General features: G+C 41.2%; 2 protein-coding genes across 8 annotated transcripts in view; both read right to left on the bottom strand.

Annotated features, from left to right (window-relative positions):
• The window catches only part of myh14 (myosin, heavy chain 14, non-muscle), a 28593-nt gene extending 25922 nt beyond the window's left edge, over positions 1 to 2671 (bottom strand). For all 6 annotated transcript variants that reach the window (XM_085801396.1, XM_085801397.1, XM_085801399.1 and 3 more), the window contains exon 1: positions 2443 to 2671. The gene's annotated coding sequence lies outside the window, so the exon portion shown is untranslated. The remainder of the gene's footprint in view (positions 1 to 2442) is intronic.
• Positions 2672 to 4251: 1580 nt separating this feature from the next.
• Positions 4252 to 19201, bottom strand: kcnj14 (potassium inwardly rectifying channel subfamily J member 14). 2 transcript variants are annotated; one of them, XM_085801392.1, is made up of 7 exons: positions 18962 to 19201; positions 12629 to 12785; positions 11551 to 12413; positions 11380 to 11420; positions 9085 to 10970; positions 7618 to 7935; positions 4252 to 6957 (listed from the first exon to the last, which is right to left on the bottom strand). In XM_085801392.1, exons 5-7 carry the CDS (start codon positions 10141 to 10143, stop codon positions 6727 to 6729), a joined length of 1608 nt encoding a protein of 535 aa, XP_085657518.1. In that variant the 5' UTR covers positions 10144 to 10970; positions 11380 to 11420; positions 11551 to 12413; positions 12629 to 12785; positions 18962 to 19201; the 3' UTR covers positions 4252 to 6726. The 2 variants fall into 2 exon arrangements, with proteins under 2 accessions (XP_085657518.1, XP_085657519.1); XM_085801393.1 differs by lacking the exons at positions 12629 to 12785; positions 18962 to 19201 and having other exon boundaries at positions 11551 to 11715; positions 11937 to 12128.

Here is a 19201-nt window from a genome sequence, read left to right as displayed (position 1 = left end):
GTACACACATCATTTCCCACTAAATGTTACGCAGGAATCAGGATTCACATCATTATTATCACTGACACCATCAGAGACAACCATTTTGAATAATAGGAAGATAAGAAGAGAAAAATACAGTGTACAAATACAAGACTTTATCAGATTTGGGTTTAACTCTGACAGACTGCCATTGCACGCGTGTTTTTTTAATGTTTTTTTTGCCTTCTCCTGCATTATTTAGTGCCACATGAGATACTGTTTATCACCGGTTCAAGAAAAATTACATCTTGTTGTGATGTTGATGTAAACAGTATTTACAAGTTCGAATCTGGTAATGACATCAACTCCCATATGACACAACATTAGCACAAGTCCATTAACATTCACAAAGCCGCTGAAGAGAATCTTTACATGGTCGCTTTGCTCAGTAAGCGACTCAAAATGTCATCCGAATCACAGATGATCCACAAATCAGTCATTTGAAAACTTGATTGATGATAAAACATTTTATTATTGGTAGTTAGGGCAAATACATCAATGGCTTTTGTATCTCAACATAGCGGAGAGTCTAAATCTTAATTATGACGAATATTAGGCTTTATAGGGGAAGAGCTGGTTCTCAAGGTATGAGACAAGCTGTCAACTGTAACAGACAGGTAAGGCCATTGTGCTGGCTTGTATGGTGTGTGTTTGTTAGCTATTAGGTGTCTCCATGCCTCAGCAGGTATGTCATCAGTCCTGATCCCTGCTATGCATCTCAGTCTCAGTTTTTTCCTCTCTGTCTGTTCATGACAAGTCCAGGTCCCCAACCCTGCCGTCACCTTACTTGTTACTCCAATATGACTTTGGGTGTGTAAACATGTTGACAAAAGACACCGCACCACCCAGCCAGTCAGTGTGGAAAATATGTGATCCCTTAGTGACATACAAACAGCTGTGTATCTGTTCTTAAGGGCTGGTATCGTAATATTAATCTATAACTGTCTCACAGAAAACAAACAAACACCAAACAAAGAGACAACCCCAACAATGAGCTGGGTGGTTCATATCACAGATCTGTATTTTTGACCGGCCGTTTTTTCCAAACATCTGGGCACTGTAACTTGTAGCAAAGCTAGTCAAACAGGAGTAAATACAACATTTGTTTAGGACTATTTTTCCTCCACAGATTCATCTGTTGCTCTTGTGGGTATTTATTAGAAAAATAAAGAAGATCACCAGCTTTATTCTGTACTGCAGTAATAATCTCATATGACCAATTCTCTGTCAAATTTGCAGATAAGATGCCGGTGCAACTAACTGCTGCTTCAAACTCATCTGTAACAAATGACTGTCTTTGCTTATCAACCTTATAGGGACAGTGGATGGTGCAGCGGCGTCCCATAGATGCCAACAATTCCCCTAAAGCAGAATCTTTAACACACACACATAGACGAAGACCTCACAGGTTGTCGCAGTACAGCCTGGACTGACCAGCAAACTCGTCCTGCAGCAGCTGGAGTTGCCAAAATCAGACTGCTGTCTTCCATAGCAACACCCTGAACACTGAGCAGCAGCCCACAGACAATACCTCCTGAGTTTCAACTGAGGTCATTCACTGCGGGGGGTCCTGTGCTGTATATGTCTGTGTGTGTGTGTGTGTGTGTGTGTGTGTGTGTGTGTGTGTGTGTGTGTGTGTGTGTGTGTGTGTGTGTAATTAATGGGTGCCTGCCTTCGCTTTGATTGTGGTGCGTGTGTGCGTGTGTGTGAAACGGGCAGGGGAGGCTGGAAACGCCTTTTTTCTTTAGCTTTGATGCGAAGTGGCATTGCATCGGTGATGATATTGTGACATCTGCCCACATTAGCGGCCGGTGATGAGGAGAGGTGACATTATGAAGCCACCGGCTATAACAATTACAGTGCGGCTGCAGAGCAGTGCAGCTGCGGCGTGACCCCTATAAATTACCTGCATTTTTAAAGACTGGAGGAGCTCCGGCACAAAAAAAGACTGACGAAGCCAACCACACCTTGAACATTAGACATGAACAATCACATGGGCCCCAGCCTTTAATTGACTGTGGGAATTGCTTGCATGTTGAAGCCACTAAACCAAGCCATTTTCACTGGAATAAACCAGTAGGTTTTTATTATCATCACTATCTTATACACGATGCTAACAGTAGGCGTGCACCTAATAATTATATGGGTCAAAATCCTGTATAATGTGACCACTGGACGAACAGTTTTCCTTGGCCAGACTTCAGGTCATCTCGATGTAAGCCTCTCCTCGAAGGCGTACATATAAATCAAGCTAATACAAACGCCACTGGTCCCACCAACCTTTTTCATTTTTAGGCGTTATCCCACCGCATTTAGACTATCCGACCGAGGCTAGCCTGCCCCACTGAAATATGATACGTTTAGGATATTACACCGGCTATTTACGAGTTGGATTAGGGCAAAGGCAATTAAATCTCTCACCTTCAGGTTCCGCTCTGAGTCGTGGATAAGGCTGTGGTGCGAGGAGAACCGGGATGAGGTTGTTTCTTGGGTGTTTTGCTGCCTGGTAGGTGTATAGGCTACCGCATATGCGGCTTTTATCATTGCACCGCTCTCTCAGTGAAGCCGCACACTCTGAGAATAAAACAGACGGAGAGCAGTGAGGGCACGGCGGCGGCGTCAGCCCCGGAGAAACACTTCCTGCCCGTGGACCAACCTGGTACGAGGAGACGGCTGTGAGCCCAGCCCCGGAGACGGACCACTCCAATCAAGGCCTACAACCGGGCAGTAGTCCCGCCTCGTAAACACGACGGCAGCTTTCCGCCCCACGACTGGCATGCAACGGCAGCGGCGACAAATGGCGTCAACGGCTGCGCTGGAGTCTCCGCCGTTAACCAATGCGTGCGTCGAGGGGGCGGGGCTATGCGTGAGTGACGTGTCCCGCAGCCAATAGGAGCGCTGCAGCAGGTGGCTGTGCGGCACTCTCGCGCTAGAGTAGGGAAATTTGCGCGCCCTTTGTTTACCACTTCTGTGGCGGCGAGTGTCCGCAGACGCAGATCTGGGATCGGATTTGCTCGAATCCCCGTCCAAACACAACCCACGGTTTACTTGGAAGGATCTGACTCCAGGCGCGTGATTCAGCTCATCCCAGAAAATCCGCCTGAACCCGTGTAACGGAGGTACCAGGGTGCTGGAGCTAGTGATACATATTTACACCGGTGTAAATATCACAGGAGTCACCGCTTGAACTTGTGAAATATCAGTGTAGACAACACAATATCCTACATAGAAAAAGTATAATTACCGTGCTAAATATACTGCAAGAGTTTTGGATGCGGTTAAAAAACCACACGAGGCCAATAAGTTGTCAAGATTACTCATTATTTTACCAGACATCTGCAGTAGCAGTATTTTTTTTAAGTTTCTAATCTTGGTGTATGGCCCAAATCACATTACAGACAAATGAGGCAATGTATTAATTTTTTTACAATATGATTAAATTGAATAGATATTTGTTATTGCCAGCATGTCACAAATAGAGAGCCATTCAGGGAGAATTACGGATAAAAGTAATGCAGGCCTAGATAAACTGTTATATTAGGCATGCATTCCACATTTAATTTTGAGTGGCATTTGTCATTGACTGCTGGGCTCCTTGTTGTCTCCTGTGTTTTATCTATAGCAGGCACACTATAAAGGTTATTATCATGTAGTTATTTTCACGTGAGGTGTTTATTTTTAATTTATCAGCAGTGGTAGGACGGTCATTCACAGGAAGTTGTTTCAGGAAAATAAACTAGTCAACTACATTTTACAGACACTCATTTCAAGTTGAAAATGTCATCAAAACATTTATGCTTTAGAATATTCCTTTAATTGATAAGGTAAGATATTTACAGTATATTTTATTATCAGAAGGTTTTAAAATTCTTCCATAGCTACTCCTACTCCTAACTACTTCATTAAATACAAAATAAAGTCCAGTCTCAACTCTGATAGGTAGGAGGATGATAGTGTGTAGAAAACATTTCTTGCACTTCTCTCTGTAACAAAACAAGATTTTTGCTTTATTGACTTGCAGCATGAGCCGCAAGGAGAGCTACAAAGTGGATAAATGAAGAATCAACCAACAATTACAATGCAATCCCTGTTTTATTTGCTCTACAACACAGTTCAGTTTCACTTGTAAGTGCTCCGTGCCTGAGGCAGCCTCGAAATTACATTTCAACATTGGAGCAGAGAGATGTTCTTTTACTTTTGAAAAATAACCAAGGAAAGGTAGCTACAGCCTTCACTGATTTCATCTCACTAATTTATTAAAAATATACACAGTATTACAGTATACTATGTACTTTACACTATATATATTATAAATACGTATGCTTTAAAAAATGTAGCATTTTTACTGTGAGAGGCGAACCCTAAGCAACCAGTGAAAATACCAAATAATCCATCTGTCCATATCTTTCTGGTGTGTTTAAAAAGCGCTATCTTAGTTAAAGTGATGGTGCTATAAGTTCAAGTTACATTTCATGGAAGTGGAGGCAGGGTGAACAACATGACCCACCGTGCAGCCTATAAATAGAACATGGTAGCCATAGAGGAGAAGTGTAAGTGAAGACACAAACACAGAACAGCATTAACATTAATTGCAACAGATAATATGTCATAAATCCCTCAACCCCCTGAGGTTACCACAGAATATCTTCTCAAGAACTCAAGTGAAACACTGCGACTGACGCATTGAGGTTAACCTGTGCTGATCCAGCAACACTACTGTGCTGTTGTAGAGCTTCATCAGTGATATAGTTTCCATATATTACTTTAGTGCAAAGAACAAAGAACAAGTTCCCAGGCTGTGCATTGGACAGGCTGATTAATGGTCAACACTTAATATAAATGTGCATTCCTGACACTCCCTACGTCTTCTACAACACCTTTTGTAATCAAATATCCAGGTGGTATAATTTAGTGGAAATTATTACACAATCTAAGATAAATGAAAACACTTCAGGTGCTCTGTAGTGCACCTACAAATTACAACTATTGCAAAGTCAACTAATTCAGCTAAAAGCATCTATGTGTTATCAGTGCATAGTTATAGACTACTCAATCATTGAGCAGATTCACAGTTATTATTTGCATAGACATTTTGTCTACATACTACAAATGTTAAGGTGATTGAAAAACACTCTTGCGAGAATAGCATAATGCAAATACATACAATAAAAATAAACTTTTAAGCACATTTTGAATTCAATTAATTGCTACAGATGAAGGACCAGTTGCAAAATCTGTAGTTTGTTACGAAGGCACCACCCACTTCACTGTTCTCACAGTTTGTGAGATAAACCAACAGTACCACATTATAATTGGGAGAGTGTGATGCGATTTTATGGGCACAAAAATAGAGAACAATTTTCTATAAATGTCAATCTAGTTTCCAGTTTGACCCTTGCCAGTTTGTGCAGACAGTTTATCACCTTCATATTAACACTTCTGCTCAGTTTAACTTGTTTCTGCTCTAGTGATGCTGGAGGTGGCTGCAGGCCTCCGGTGCATTACAGTCAGTGAGAGCAGTTTCTTTTGCTTTGGATTCAGTCCGAAAACATAAAAGGTCATCCAAGTCCCAAGACACTTAAAAAGATTATAATTTTACAGCACAGTCCCTATCTACTAACAGAGCAAAGCAGAGTGGTTGATTTGAGCAACAAAGAACATGAAAAGATACCACAGACAGTCATGCAAGAAAGAATGTGTGGTGGTTAACTGGTCTGGACACAGCCAACATTATTTGTTATTGTGCACCACGGCAGTGAAGATGACCAACATGACAATGCTTCCTTTGACTTCATGGCATTCAATTCAAAACAAAACTGTTGATTAAATAAAGCAAATTTCAAAGAACATTGTTTTCATGACACATAAAAAAAAAAAAAGCGCCAACAATTAACAGCATACAGTTTATCACATGGGAGAAACTGCTCAAAGCCGCTGCTAGTTTTCAGCTGTTTCTTCATGTTACTGTTGCTCAGTTTGGCTCTAAAAGTAGCCTACCCAATAACTCAACTACATTCTCAACAGCCCCACCCCTCCCCCCAGAACCCCATAAAGTATCACAAAATGTGCACTGTCCATACTTACCATAAGAAAATGAAACATGAAAGTGATAAGTCAGCATCATATTGGAGTACATTCCTGAGTAGTAAGTACACTACCATTTATTCCTTACAGAAGCCGTCTAGATTGGAGGTCAAAACCTTCTCCAGGAGCAAAAAAGATGCAATTGCAAGTACGAGCCACCATGAGGTGCTGTTGCATTCCCTGCAAGTCAGGCATTGGAACAAGATCAGTGTGCTGTGATAGTGATGGGCCAGATGTGAGACTTAGCAGACAGTTTTCAATGATTATGACAGATTGCCGGGGCCAATCAGACAACTAGGTCAGTGTAATAACTTATGTTATTATAAGTTAATAGACTGACTGTAAACCTCATTTCTTTATCTATCCCTCTATTTCCTTCCTGTTTCTCTGATAAATCTTGTCATCTATCTTGCAAATTAATCTCTAAACCTGCAACTACTTTAGACTTTCTTCCATGTCTAATCGCTGTAAACAATCCTGACATTGACAAAAGCATGAAGTTATCTACTTTAAATCCTGTCTCCCTTGGTTTGCTCATTCCTACCACCTCTCATTTTGCCTATATTTCAGAGTCATAAGTCAACTTCCTGTTTTTCCTTGAGGCCTGCTGTCAGATCAAGTTCAGTTGTAGTGGAGGTGTTCTGTCAGAGATGGCCTTCGGGTCTGTGGTGAGGGACACACAGGGTCTTTGCCAGGCTCATCATCAGGGGAGACAAGTTGCAGAGCCACTTCATTTTCATAACAAAATGAGGATCGAGAGCTCTGAATGTATTTTTCCTCAGCCAGCTCTTTAGCGCTGCATGAGGGTGTGGTAGGGATTTCATATGTCCGATGGAAGAAGGAGTAGTCCACCTGAAAGAAGGCAGAACACAAGAATTTTTCATTTTATTTTTCATTTATTTCGATTGTGACAAGAGAGTATCTATCACCAAGCTCGAGGCTCTGTGAAGCTGTACTTGAGTTGAGTGGTGCTTTGAGCAAAATGCTAACTTCATCATCACAGTAGCATATGTTTAGGAACTTTATCATGTTCACTGTACAATAAAGTTGTACAGGGATTACATTTTTGGGGGGGATTCATCATTTGGGGACAGTGAATGTGTATAAAATTGAATCTATTCATCCGACAGTTCCGATATTTAATTTGTTATCTTTTATTATTATTATTATTATTATTATTATTATTATTATCTTTATTGGATAGCACAGTCGAGAGAGAGACAGGAATGAGGAGGCAGAGAGGGGGGAAATGACATGCAGGAAAGGGCCGCTCGATGCGGGATTTGAACCAGGGCTGCCTGCAGTGAGGACTGTAGCCTCAACACACGGGGCGGCTGCTCTACCAACTGACCTAACACTGTCCAAATTTGATATTTTTACTGCAAACATTGCAATCCCTTGGGCCACACTTCAAATGTAGCTTAAAAAACACTTACAAGCACATCCCTCCCAATTATGGTGAGGGGAATGAATATGTTATTTCAGGCTTTTCAGATATCTTTCCCCTCTCACCTGGTAGCAGTCTTTCCTCTCGAAGAGCACTGGTTCAAATCTATGTCCCCAGAGGATTTCAGAAGCCAGATAGGAGCTACGGCACTGCGTGGTCATTGCTGTGGCCTCCACCATTCCTTCGAGTATGACCACCACCTCCAACTCAGAGTCATTCTCCAGAGTCTTTTGGTCCATCTCGAAGAAGGGTGACTCATCATTAATCTCATGGACAATTGTAACAGGTGAGACCAAGAAGATGCGGTCGGTGCCTGTGTCAAAACCCACGTTGATGTCTGCATTGTCCAGTGGGAGGAACTCTCCCTCTGGTGTCACCCTTGGCTGAGAGCAAGTTGGGAAAAGAGAGTAAAACAAAGTCACGTTTTTGGTACATAAAACTTTCCACATCTAATGTTGCAAATTGATTTTCACATGTGGGAAAAAAAATAAATGGACACTAGAAATGATTTCCAATATGAAACAAGCAAAAGCAAATGGCAGGGGAGACACACTGAAGTACAATGGGCCATCAAAATGGATAAAGTTTAAGCTCTAATTCTGGCTATAAAATGAGACATCATGGTTTAGAAAAGATTTGTTCTGTCACCTTTACAGCCATAATGCATATGGGCATTTTAGATACAATTTACCTGATTTCCAAAGGTCAGAGAAAGGCATTGGAAATCAAAAGTTTTTAACCAACTTTGTATTTGGTATTTATATTCAGTTGAATTAGTCATGCCATCAATACATGGGCTTATGCATTAGTGGTATTACATTGCTTACTCAACCCTTACTATAGAACAATATTCAGTTCCAGCATTTAGATTTGTATCTCTTTGATCCTCGCAAACTTAATCCCATCTGCCCTGTCTGAACTTTGATATGGTCATGCTATTAAGAGATATCAAATTGTCTATGCTTTAGCTTCAGCGTTACACAGTTTAGCCCCTGCGGACCACTCTGGCAGCATACACATGTAGCCAAAAAAAGAGAAACATGTTTAAAACTGTCCACATTAGATCAGACAATAGGGTAAACTAAAGTATACATACAGTACAATAACCAAACCCACATACAGTGTAGATACAGTACACACAAGAGAAAATGAGATGACAGAGGACAATAGCTCTCAGTTAAAGAATCGTGGGCAAGTTAATCCATGGTAAATCTTCCTAACCCCAGAGGGAAAATAAAACAAGCTCTCATTAACTACGGTCCACAGAATACAGGCCAGATGGTCTCAGTGCTCTCTCTTTCTCTCTGCTGCAACCTTTTTTCCACTATTACTACTGCTATCTCTCACAGTTGCAACCTCTATTTTTTGGTGCTTTTTTTTCATTCTATTTTATTTCCCCCAGTCTATTTTAACCCCACCAGATCACTGCTCTGACCTTCTCCTTACAAAGAGAACCCTTGTCTCTTGTATCATTGCCATACTGTGTGACTCTCTTTTTCTCACTGTGGTTATTAACATCTTCCTTCACTCACCTTCAAAAGTTGTGCTCTGACATGCGCCTCTACCAGGTGGCTCTTGCGTAGGTTTCCGACCCTCCACATCATGCAGAGTTTCCCATCCCTCAGTGCCACCACAGCCGTTTCAGAAAACACCAGGGTTTCGTTGCGCTTCTTGGGCTTGGCAATCTTGGCCATGACCGCCCCGATGATGAAGGCGTCAATAATGCAGCCCACAATGCACTGCAAAACGACCGCCACCACCGCCAGGGGGCATTCTTCGGTAACGCTTCTAAATCCGTAACCGATGGACGTCTGCGTCTCCAAGGAGAACAGAAATGCGGCCATGAAGCTGTTCACCTGGAGGAAACAGGGCTCCTCAACAACTGCCTCTCTATCAGACTCTTCTCCAGAACCAGCCTCTCCGGATCCCGGAGAGGAACCTGAGCTGGGGTGAAGCCGGATGGAGAGGTCCCCATGTGCGGAGGCAATGAGCCAAAAGGCAAATCCAAAGAGCAGCCAGGAGAGAAGGAAGGAGAGGGTGAAGATGACCAGCATCCAACGCCAGCGGATGTCCACACAGGTGGTGAAGAGGTCGCTGAGGTACCGCTGGCCCCTCTCGCTCATGTTGACGAAGGTGACGTTGCAGCGTCCGTCCTTGCCCACAAAGCGTTGACGGGGCCGGCGGCTTGAGCGTCTGGTACGCCGGCGGCGGGTAGTGGAGGGAGAAGAGAGTGAATCCCGGTCCGAGGACGCACGACCTGCACCTCTTCCTCCTCCACCACCGCCTCTTCCGCTCCTTAGCCCTGAGCACTTTCCTCCTGCTCTCAACCCACCCTCTCCTCCTGAATCTCCCCCAAATGACTCTCCAATGGCACTCTGCCTCCGTGCATTGTTGGTGTTGCTCTGAAGAGGTAGAGTTTTGCCGTTGAGGGCATGGGTCGGGGAGGGGCTGCTTGGGGTCCGTGACCCAACCGGGCTCCCCCCTGCCTGAGCCGTATCTGCAGCACTCTGTGCTAGCCTCATGACCTCCTCCTCCTCCACTGGCCCATCCACCACAGCACTGAAGCGGCGTTTCACACGTGCCGCTCCCATCGTGTAGCTAAGTTTCTCAGTATTTCTTAGTAAACCTTGATTTGATTGTTGCTGTGCTAATTAAGCAGCTCGGTACAGTCACAAAAGTTAAGTATGGTGAATGACAAAGTCACAGTCAGTCTTTCAGTTCTTCCTCATGAAGAGATGTTTGATGGTTCATAGTGTCCAATGATAACCAAGGGGACAGTCCCCTCCAAGGACTCTAATCAGTCACTTGGTTTAGTGTCCTTTCCACAAACTGTAATGCTGTTTCCCAGTACAGTCCTTCAGTGATAGATCCCTCAAACAACAAAGCAGGTTTTCTTGAAGTAGGTCCACAGGAAGATTCAGTAACAAACCAATTCAATCATACTCACTGAGGGGAGTACAGTGAGGTGAGCTGAAATGAAGGATGTCAGCAGTAGCACAAGGAATATATTACTGTAACCCCCAATTTGCAAGAATTGGTTTGACAAGGAGTAGCAGGGCTAGGTTGGGCTCAACAGACGTCACAAGTGCATGCTGGGTTGGATCATTTCAGTTCAAAACAATAACTGGGAAGCCTTGAGGGGGCATGAACTGATAAATGCTATAAACTAACAATGCAATGGTGCAGGAGGGTGGAGATGGAGGCATCCAGGATTTACAGACCATTATAAGGTAAAATTCATAATATTGTGGCAAGATGCAGATTAGGCCTACAAGACAGACAATTCCTAATTAACTTTAAACAGGATGATATGATAAAACCATTTCTAACATGCAGTCAAAAAAGCATAGAAAAAAATGAGGAAGAAAAGAAAACATGCCAATTCTTACGATCAAAGTTCTTCCCAGTTTCACAACCCCTTGGTATGGGCATGAGAAAACAAAGAACACAGCACTTTCAGAAAATCAAATGCCTACAGACATAATGCATCACCATAATTCAGCAGCAATACGACTTGGATAAAGCTCTTAATATAATGCCACAATGACAAAAACATGCATTTCTCTTTCCAAATTAAGGAACTGTCACTTTTTCCCAGTACGATGGGCCCAACTGAAAAATTGTTTGCTTGATCTTTCTTGTCCAGTCATGTCACCGCTTTAACAATTTCACATTTTCTCTCTAAGGGTTTGTATATATGTTTGATGGCCATTGTTAGTTTGGTAAAGACTTGCTTTGGGTGCTGGCTGTGGCATAGATAATATTGACCCGAACTACACGGCTGTTAGCAATCATCTGCAACAGTTAGTCTCTCAGGACAGACATACCTCATTACAGCTCAGCATTACGGCTGAGAATTCACCTATGCCTGACAAAAGATAAGAAGAAGAGAAGAAAACAACAGAGAGAGATTACTTTGATCTATCTCTGACATTACTTGTGTTACTAGCTTTAAGCAGAAGATCAATATGGAGAGAAAAGGTAAGTACACAGGTCACCTGAGAAGGTTTTCTACATGGTGTCTGGTGCCAAAGTTGATAGCTCAGATGTATGCCACAGAAGGGGAGGAGTTGAGAACTAAGGTGGCTGACAGCATATCTGGGTTTATGGATTGCAGTCTCTTACTCAGCATCCCTGTTTGAATCAGACCACCAGAGGACTACCTAAACATCAGAGAGAGTTTCTGCTGATCATCATACGGATATGCAACATGCTGCTGAGGACATGCAAGTTTGCACCTTAAACTACTATCTAAAAAACATGCATGAACATGCAGAATTTTATAATACTTGGAACTATTCATAAAAACAGATGTTTAAATTAAGCAAAAGAGGCGTGCAACTGCATCTGGCAATGAAAAGATATGTCTGTAGTTAGTCATTACCTTGCCCAACCATTTCCAGAAAAATCTACCACTGAATCATGACAAAATATCCACATTCAGTCTCCTTGGGGCAGTGGACAGAAATCAACCCCACAACTGTAATCCTCAACTGTGGCAAGCACCGACACAACTGGAAAACATTCGACAAGAACTACTACTATACTGTACAAATATGGGTGAATCCATGTCAGTCAACCAGTAAGTGCAGGGTAGTCAAAAGACTACAACAAATGGAAATGGGGAAAAAGATCCCTCCTGAAGTGGGAAGTGACATATGGGTTCATCTTCACATGTGTGTGGACCTCCCTTTCTGACACATGTTCAGTAAAAGCACTCAGCTTTGATGATTGTGAGGAGAAGAACCACACAGGATAAGACACAAAAGGTGTTTGCTGGTTGTTCCGTCCCCTTTGCAGAGTAGTTGGTGTATATTTAGTACTCTTGTTTTAGGGCCTTCTTGTCTAATGTGCCTCCAGTCTTGAAAGAATGAGAACAAACAAACAGAGAAGGAATATTAAAACAAGGTAGATATAACAAAACTCTGCTGAAACAGATGCTTTAGTAGTTTTTCGTCATGCTCAGTCATGTCTGTCTTCACATCAATGCATCTATTCACATTCTATCAGTTAAAATCTAAAATATGCTGTAGGCCTATATGATGAACAACTATATGGATGGAGATCCAAACCTACCATTGGTGGTCTATCTCTTTGGTTCCAGTATTTTGATTGATGCTGGATTCCACTCAAATATTGGTGGAGGTTTGCCCACTGACGGCCTCAACCTGGCGGCGACCCAACGTCTCTAAGGGCAAAACTTCACTGAGACGAACCCATGCAATCATGGAGCCTATGAAGAGAAAGAGAGAGAAACAGTTTACTCACTTACCATTTGTCATTGGCCAGTCTGGAGTCCCACTAATATTTGTATTACATAATTCTAATAAGTTTTAATGACCACGAAGAGGGTATTTATAGAACTTTGAAGGGCAAGCAAATGAATCACAAAACAGGTCAACCTTTTTTGGAGAAACTCCTGATAAAGGATTGGAAATGATACAGGATGAGTAATCTTTGACAAATAATGGATTAAAGCCAATAGACTGGAAGGGTTGAGGGTTGGGGGTGGGTTGATACTGGGAGGGGTAATTCTGGAGGAAAACTGGAATAAACTAGGACTGGAGGTGAAGGGGTTGTAAAGGTGATGTCTTGCTGTGGAGAGGGCGATATGCTGTGGATTACAGCTGTGCTCGTGACTCTGGTAATCTCACCAATGGTTTTGTTAATCCGCACAGGCCTTACATAAGAGCCACTACTTTTATAGAAAGTGGTAAGAATATCTTTAAACACATACAGGTATCTAAGTTACTGTATCTAACAAATTAGTTTGTAAACAAACCAAAACTGTTTTAACCACATGATAATCAATACTTTCACTACAAACAATGACGCGCATATTTATGACCAGTGCATCACCATTGTGGCCTAAGCATTTTGTAAGTAATATGAAGGTGAAAGGATGAATATCAGGATTAAATATGTTTGACTAAAATGTATGAATAAAACTAAATACCTACTAAGGCCCTTATTATATTGCTAAATGTAAAATTAACGAAAGCTATGTAGGTGCCTTATTAAGTGGACAAAATAGACTAAATGTTGGATCAATTCTGAACAATAAGGTATTTAAAATGACAAAGACACACTTTTCCAGGCTTGTGTTGCTCAATGCTTAGTTAATAAACAAATGAGTGAGGAGGCAGCCCTGACCTTGGTGTGTCTACTATGGATACTGCCAACACCACCACATGAACAAGCTCTCAGGTCCACTATCTCAGTCAATGGGCCGAGGTGTCGCTGGACAACTGACAACAGGAGCTAGAGGAGGTGACGAGGGAAGAGTGTGTGTGTTTGCGTGTGTTCATGAGCGACGTGAATGTGAGTTGCCTAACCTTATCATGGTGGATGGTGGCAAATATCTCAAATGACTCCACAATAAGAACATTCACAAAGGAATGAGTGGGAACATCGTCAGGGTGAAGTTGTTGCTTCACACTATCAGGACCCCCAGAGCAGCATCTGATCCGCAGCCTTATATGATGAAGGCGGGTCGATGTGATGGTCCCTCAGCCTCATCACCAAACATCAACTTTATGATTTCTTTACACAGTGGCTACTGTGGATACTAGTTCACTGAACTGGACTTTGTTTATGTCACACATGTTTTAATATCCTGTTCTCTATTGTAATATTTATCAATATTCACAATTAACCAGATGCAGAATTAGGATCAGTAATAAATCACTCCAACTGACCAATTAAAAAAAACCCAAATTGATTAATTGGACTAATCAGTCAACCGGAAAGTAATTAATAAGAGACTTGATGACATCACGTTGAACTTGTAATTGTAATGCATATTTTTTCACAGTTTTAAGATGCTTTATAGAACCAGCACTATATTGATTAATTCAGGAGACAATCCCGTGTTTCCCACTGGTTTGGGAGATAACGGAGAAAGAGCGCTATGCATGAACTGAACGATATTGCGTTGGTCGAACCAAAAGCATAAAAATCTATTTGTGGCGGACGTAATTTATAAATGAATGTATGGGAAACACTGCAATCCATAGATTAACTGATTGAGGGTCGAGGACAGAGGGTATCACAATGCTGAACCAGGTGCAAATTTATGCTTTATGATATTTGGCTAAATAAATGAAATACATCTTGACTTGCAGTCTATTGTTCATTTTAGTGGAGGTTAAGCCATGTGCATAGATCTACTATTGTGTATTTTACACCCCAAATTATTATAATCATAGTAAACTCTACTAATATGGACTTAATTTTCTCTAGTAATTTAAATAAATTCAATTACATCATCAGCGTAAAATAAAATCTTACCCCAAAATATCATGCCACATAAATACCTCAGCCTGTTGTAACAGCAACCAATGATACCATCACCAACACAAATAGAGCAGTGAGATGACAGCATTCATCTGCAAAATCAATGTGGAAGCCCGTCTAGCTGCTTTACAACTCTCACTGGTTTGAATTATAATTCTGAGTACCAGATTAACCCCAAAACTTTGTACAGCGCAACATCTGCTTTGACAGTCATGTGTAATCTACTTTCACCACATATCTTTCTCTCCTTTCTTTCCTTGTGGGTCTCTCACCATGATGTATTCTTTTTCCCCGGGACCTCCCCTGTCCTCTTTCTATCCAGATTATCTGACCATATTAAGGTGTTATGTGGAAGATTAGGTTTGTAGGGAATATGATTTCAGTTTCATTGTCAAAAGCTCTGAATAAACTATGTTCTTCATTTTGCTCTGTAACTCTTGATTGTCTCCTCTGTCACATATGATCTGCTCTATATTTCCTGTATTTATGCTTCAAAACGATACAATTTATTTATATCCACAGTACCATCTATTTTTTTTGCTGTGTTTCATGGGTGATTAATAATTTCATAATGGGGAGTTTAATTAACACTGTGAACACAATGTACGAAACCTAAATTGAACATCTACGTTATGTAGCCACAATGCAAATATGGAGACATCAATACTTGTTATTGATGAGTGGATGTTCGAAACCAGGGCACATGCTGGGTCTCTCTCTTGCTCTCTCTGAGCGTCACATGGTCCTGTGTTTCAGGCCTATTTCAGGCTTAGTTATCCTATTTATTTCACTTCACAAAGAAGATGTTAATCATGTCTAATGAGCCCAAAAAGGTTCTGCTCCAACAGCTGTAAAATAAAAGCCTGAAAATACAAAAACAAAAGGCACAGACACTTTACGACACTGCAGTGACCTTTTGATTTGAGCCAACCAGATCAAGAGTTCTAGTGAAGTGTTGATCTGGTGGCATCATTCATATGTTGCAATATCTGTAGCAGATAGTTGCAGCCCCAGAGCACCAAACAGTAATGGATGTTGTGTCATAATCAGTAAAAATCCGACTTTCTCTTTGGTAACATAGGACTGAATGTCTCTGAAAGATTAAAATTTAATACGAAGAGCATCATTTAGAAAATGCTGACATTGTGGTTTTGTGCAGCTAATGTGGTCTTGAGCTGATGTGGAGCAGGTTATAAAGGTGTGGTAGCATCACTTCTTTCTATTTCAACCATAACAGGTTTTGTTCAGTGTTTAAACTATTACTCATCAGCCACAGATGTCGCTACTCAAGTAACAAGAGCTGAATTTAGTTTTTGTCCAAGTCAATTAGTAAGTAGTCTGACATTAGTCTACATTTAAAATCTAGACAAAAACACCATTATTTTTCTTTTGAACACCATGCACAAGTAAAATCTGTGTGTATCTAGATAGCAATTAAGTTAAACATTGTGAGGTCTTTGAAGGTCTGAAGTCGATAGACATTTGAAAGTCACTGACACACACACGCACGGTCACACGTCACTTTGTGTGTCTCTGGATTTCACTTTTACATATAAATTCAAAAATTCAAATTTAAACTGGACCTCACAAAGATAGAAGCACATGTTCTCTCGCACACACACACACACACACACACACACACACACACACACACACACCACACACACCACACACACACCACACACACACACCACACACACACACACACACACACACACACACACACACACACTCTCTCTCTCTCTCTCTCTCTTATGAAAACATCGGATAATAAGCACAAGTGTGGAATCATCTTGGCACCAGGCCTTATTCCATCTAATTGAAACTTTTCCGCTGCCGTCCCTCCCTCTGCTCCTCAGCTGTGTGCAGTGATCGAGGTCACTGTGTGATGACCAAATGTTAATCAGGGAGTTAAGATGGCGCAGGCTACAATGTGCTGGTGAAAACTCGCACAATTCTTCTCCAATTAAGAAAATACTCCAGATATTGGAGGGTACACAACTGAGATTTATAGTTAAATATAACATTACCACATTTATACCATTTTATCTCATTTATATTGTTTTACACAATATCTAATCTGTAAAAAAAAAAAAAAAAAAAGGACATTTTTACTTTTAACGGAAGTGTCTTTCTATTGAAAACACGTCTTAGCAAGTCTATTCTATAACATAATATAGCCCTACATGCAACTTAATGCAACATTTCCCTGACATACAGTAGCATAAATAATTTCTAATAATTTTTTTCTGTCTCACAAAGCCCGTACTTGTTCCCTGACATGTACTGGATTTAGTTCTGGTTTATGTATGTTTTAAACTTTTCTAGTTGATAATCTTACAGAAACAGAAAACAGTGTGTCAAGGCTGCATCGACTGCTTTTGCCCTATTTGCCCATGAACAATGATACAATGATACTGTCTGTAAAAATAGCTTATGCATCTGAAATGTGCACAGAAAGCAATAGGTCAGGGGGCAGAGTTCTGCTTTTGACATTGTTGTCAATGTCCAAAGTGAGCGTGTGACTTCACCATTTTACAAATGCATTTTTGGGAAATGAACAGTTGATGCGTTGGAAAAATGTTGCATGTAAAAATGATAGCAGTTAAAATGCCTGGAGTAAAAGTAAACAGCCATGCTGCAATTGAATGGCAATATTGATGTATTGATACCATATCATCATAATATACTCTCATATCATGTGTTCCACCTCTTTTTAAAAAGTGGCTTGACCGACTGTTTCTGGAATTAGAAATAAAAAGGGGGGGATGATGTTTGAATGACGTGGGCTCTAACAAAGCAGGATGGGGCCAGCAAATGCTGTCGAGTTGCATTATGGGACAGTGGCATCCCAGATTTTTGGTGGTTAACCCATAATTGGGACAACAGACCTTGAGTCTCTGCTGTATCAGTTTTGACCATGTATTTTTAATATTTATTTTCTTAATTTGTCATTCCCATGTAACTTTGTATGTAATACTCTGCTGTAGAAACCTTTAACATCATTATGATGTTTCTAACTGCTGTGGATGCTTTGTAACGACTTATTTGAATTATGGTTACCCTAAAATCGTTAACATTAATTTTAAAAAATCGCCTGTTGAGTTAAACAAGGCTGTTTTTACATAACAAATCTAGTCGTACAAACCTGACGCATGAGCAACCTTCAACAGAGAATCAGATGGGGAGGAATCTTATAATCAGAATCAGAAGAAATTTAATGATCCCTGTGGGGAAATTGTTTTCATTTTAATCCGACCTCTTTACCCCACATGTCTCCCGCAAAAACCCTGACCCACGCTTTGCTTGATTTATCCACCAGCGTTGACACGGCAGAGATAAATGTTTGAAACATATCCATCTACCTGTGTGTATGGCAGCTATAATGCACTTTACATTTTGCAAAGAATACTGTCAAAATTGCTCGACATGTGTGCTGTACATGTGTGTCACAGCAGTTTGTCTCACTGTCTTTGTCAGATGTTCAGAGGCATTACGTCATTTTAAAACCTATTTCAAAATACAGCTGTGTTTTCAGTCAGTTCACAACTCACAACTCACAAAAACAAAAAAGGATTAAAGTCTCAATCATAAAGGCACATGGAGTTTCTGGACAACCTTATCTGATCAGCACTGATCTGTCACTGCTTCATTGCTCACTGTTCACCTGACATCTTTTGTTCCTGCACAGCATAGCATTACAAGTAAAATGTTCCCATTTTTGTTTAGCAAAAAAAAAATCCCAAGCCTTTTGATAGAAAACCCCACTCTCTAATAGGATATTAAGTGAAATATCGAGTCACAGTAAAGTAACTCTACAAACCTAAATTTATTAACATAACTTGTTTTGGTATGACTTGGACTGCTAATGTGACCAAAACCCAGATGTGCATTTCTGCAACATCTCATCTGCCCAGGGGTTAAAAAGTATGAGTTCACCTGCTTTTTCATAGGCCTACACAGGAATATAAAAGTTCAGATAGTTCACGGACAACCCACTGGCCACGAGGTTAAATTCAACGACAGTGACTCAATTTAAACAATATGGAAACATGACTTTAAAGCGGTGATGAAGAACCTCCAGCGCAGTGAAACGCAGCCAGACTCACTCACCATCTGCTGACACTTTCCTCCCGTTAATTCAGCGCCGTGTGACGACCTGACTCTACTTTGACTTCCGTCTTTAAACGAGTTTAACGGTCGACAAAAGTGACTGTAAAAAGAAAAACAAACCAACACAACTGACTGAAAACCGTGCGCGAGCCCCCAGCCGTCCCGTGCTGGCGGTGCTGTCATCTGTCCACGAGCCCTCAGGTGGAGGATGAGCGCGCTCACGTCTCGATATCTGTCCCC

This window comes from Trachurus japonicus, chromosome 16 (genome assembly GCF_045865225.1).
Source record: "Trachurus japonicus isolate A0001 chromosome 16, Traja_1.0".
Classification (NCBI taxonomy): Eukaryota; Metazoa; Chordata; class Actinopteri; order Carangiformes; family Carangidae; genus Trachurus; species Trachurus japonicus.
The sequence above is the reverse complement of the archived record's forward strand: the minus strand, read 5'-3'. Positions and strand labels throughout refer to the sequence as shown.

What these genes read in the sequence shown, in the direction of transcription:
- kcnj14 (XM_085801392.1), bottom strand. Translation starts at nt 10,143, where the DNA reads ATGGGAGCGGCACGTGTGAAACGCCGCTTCAGTGCTGTGGTGGATGGG. An exon ending in TCAGAGCACAACTTTTGAAG is followed by an intron (nt 7,936 to 9,084) that starts GTGAGTGAAGGA and finishes ACTTGCTCTCAG; the next exon opens with CCAAGGGTGACACCAGAGGG. An exon ending in AGAGGAAAGACTGCTACCAG is followed by an intron (nt 6,958 to 7,617) that starts GTGAGAGGGGAA and finishes GCCTTCTTTCAG; the next exon opens with GTGGACTACTCCTTCTTCCA.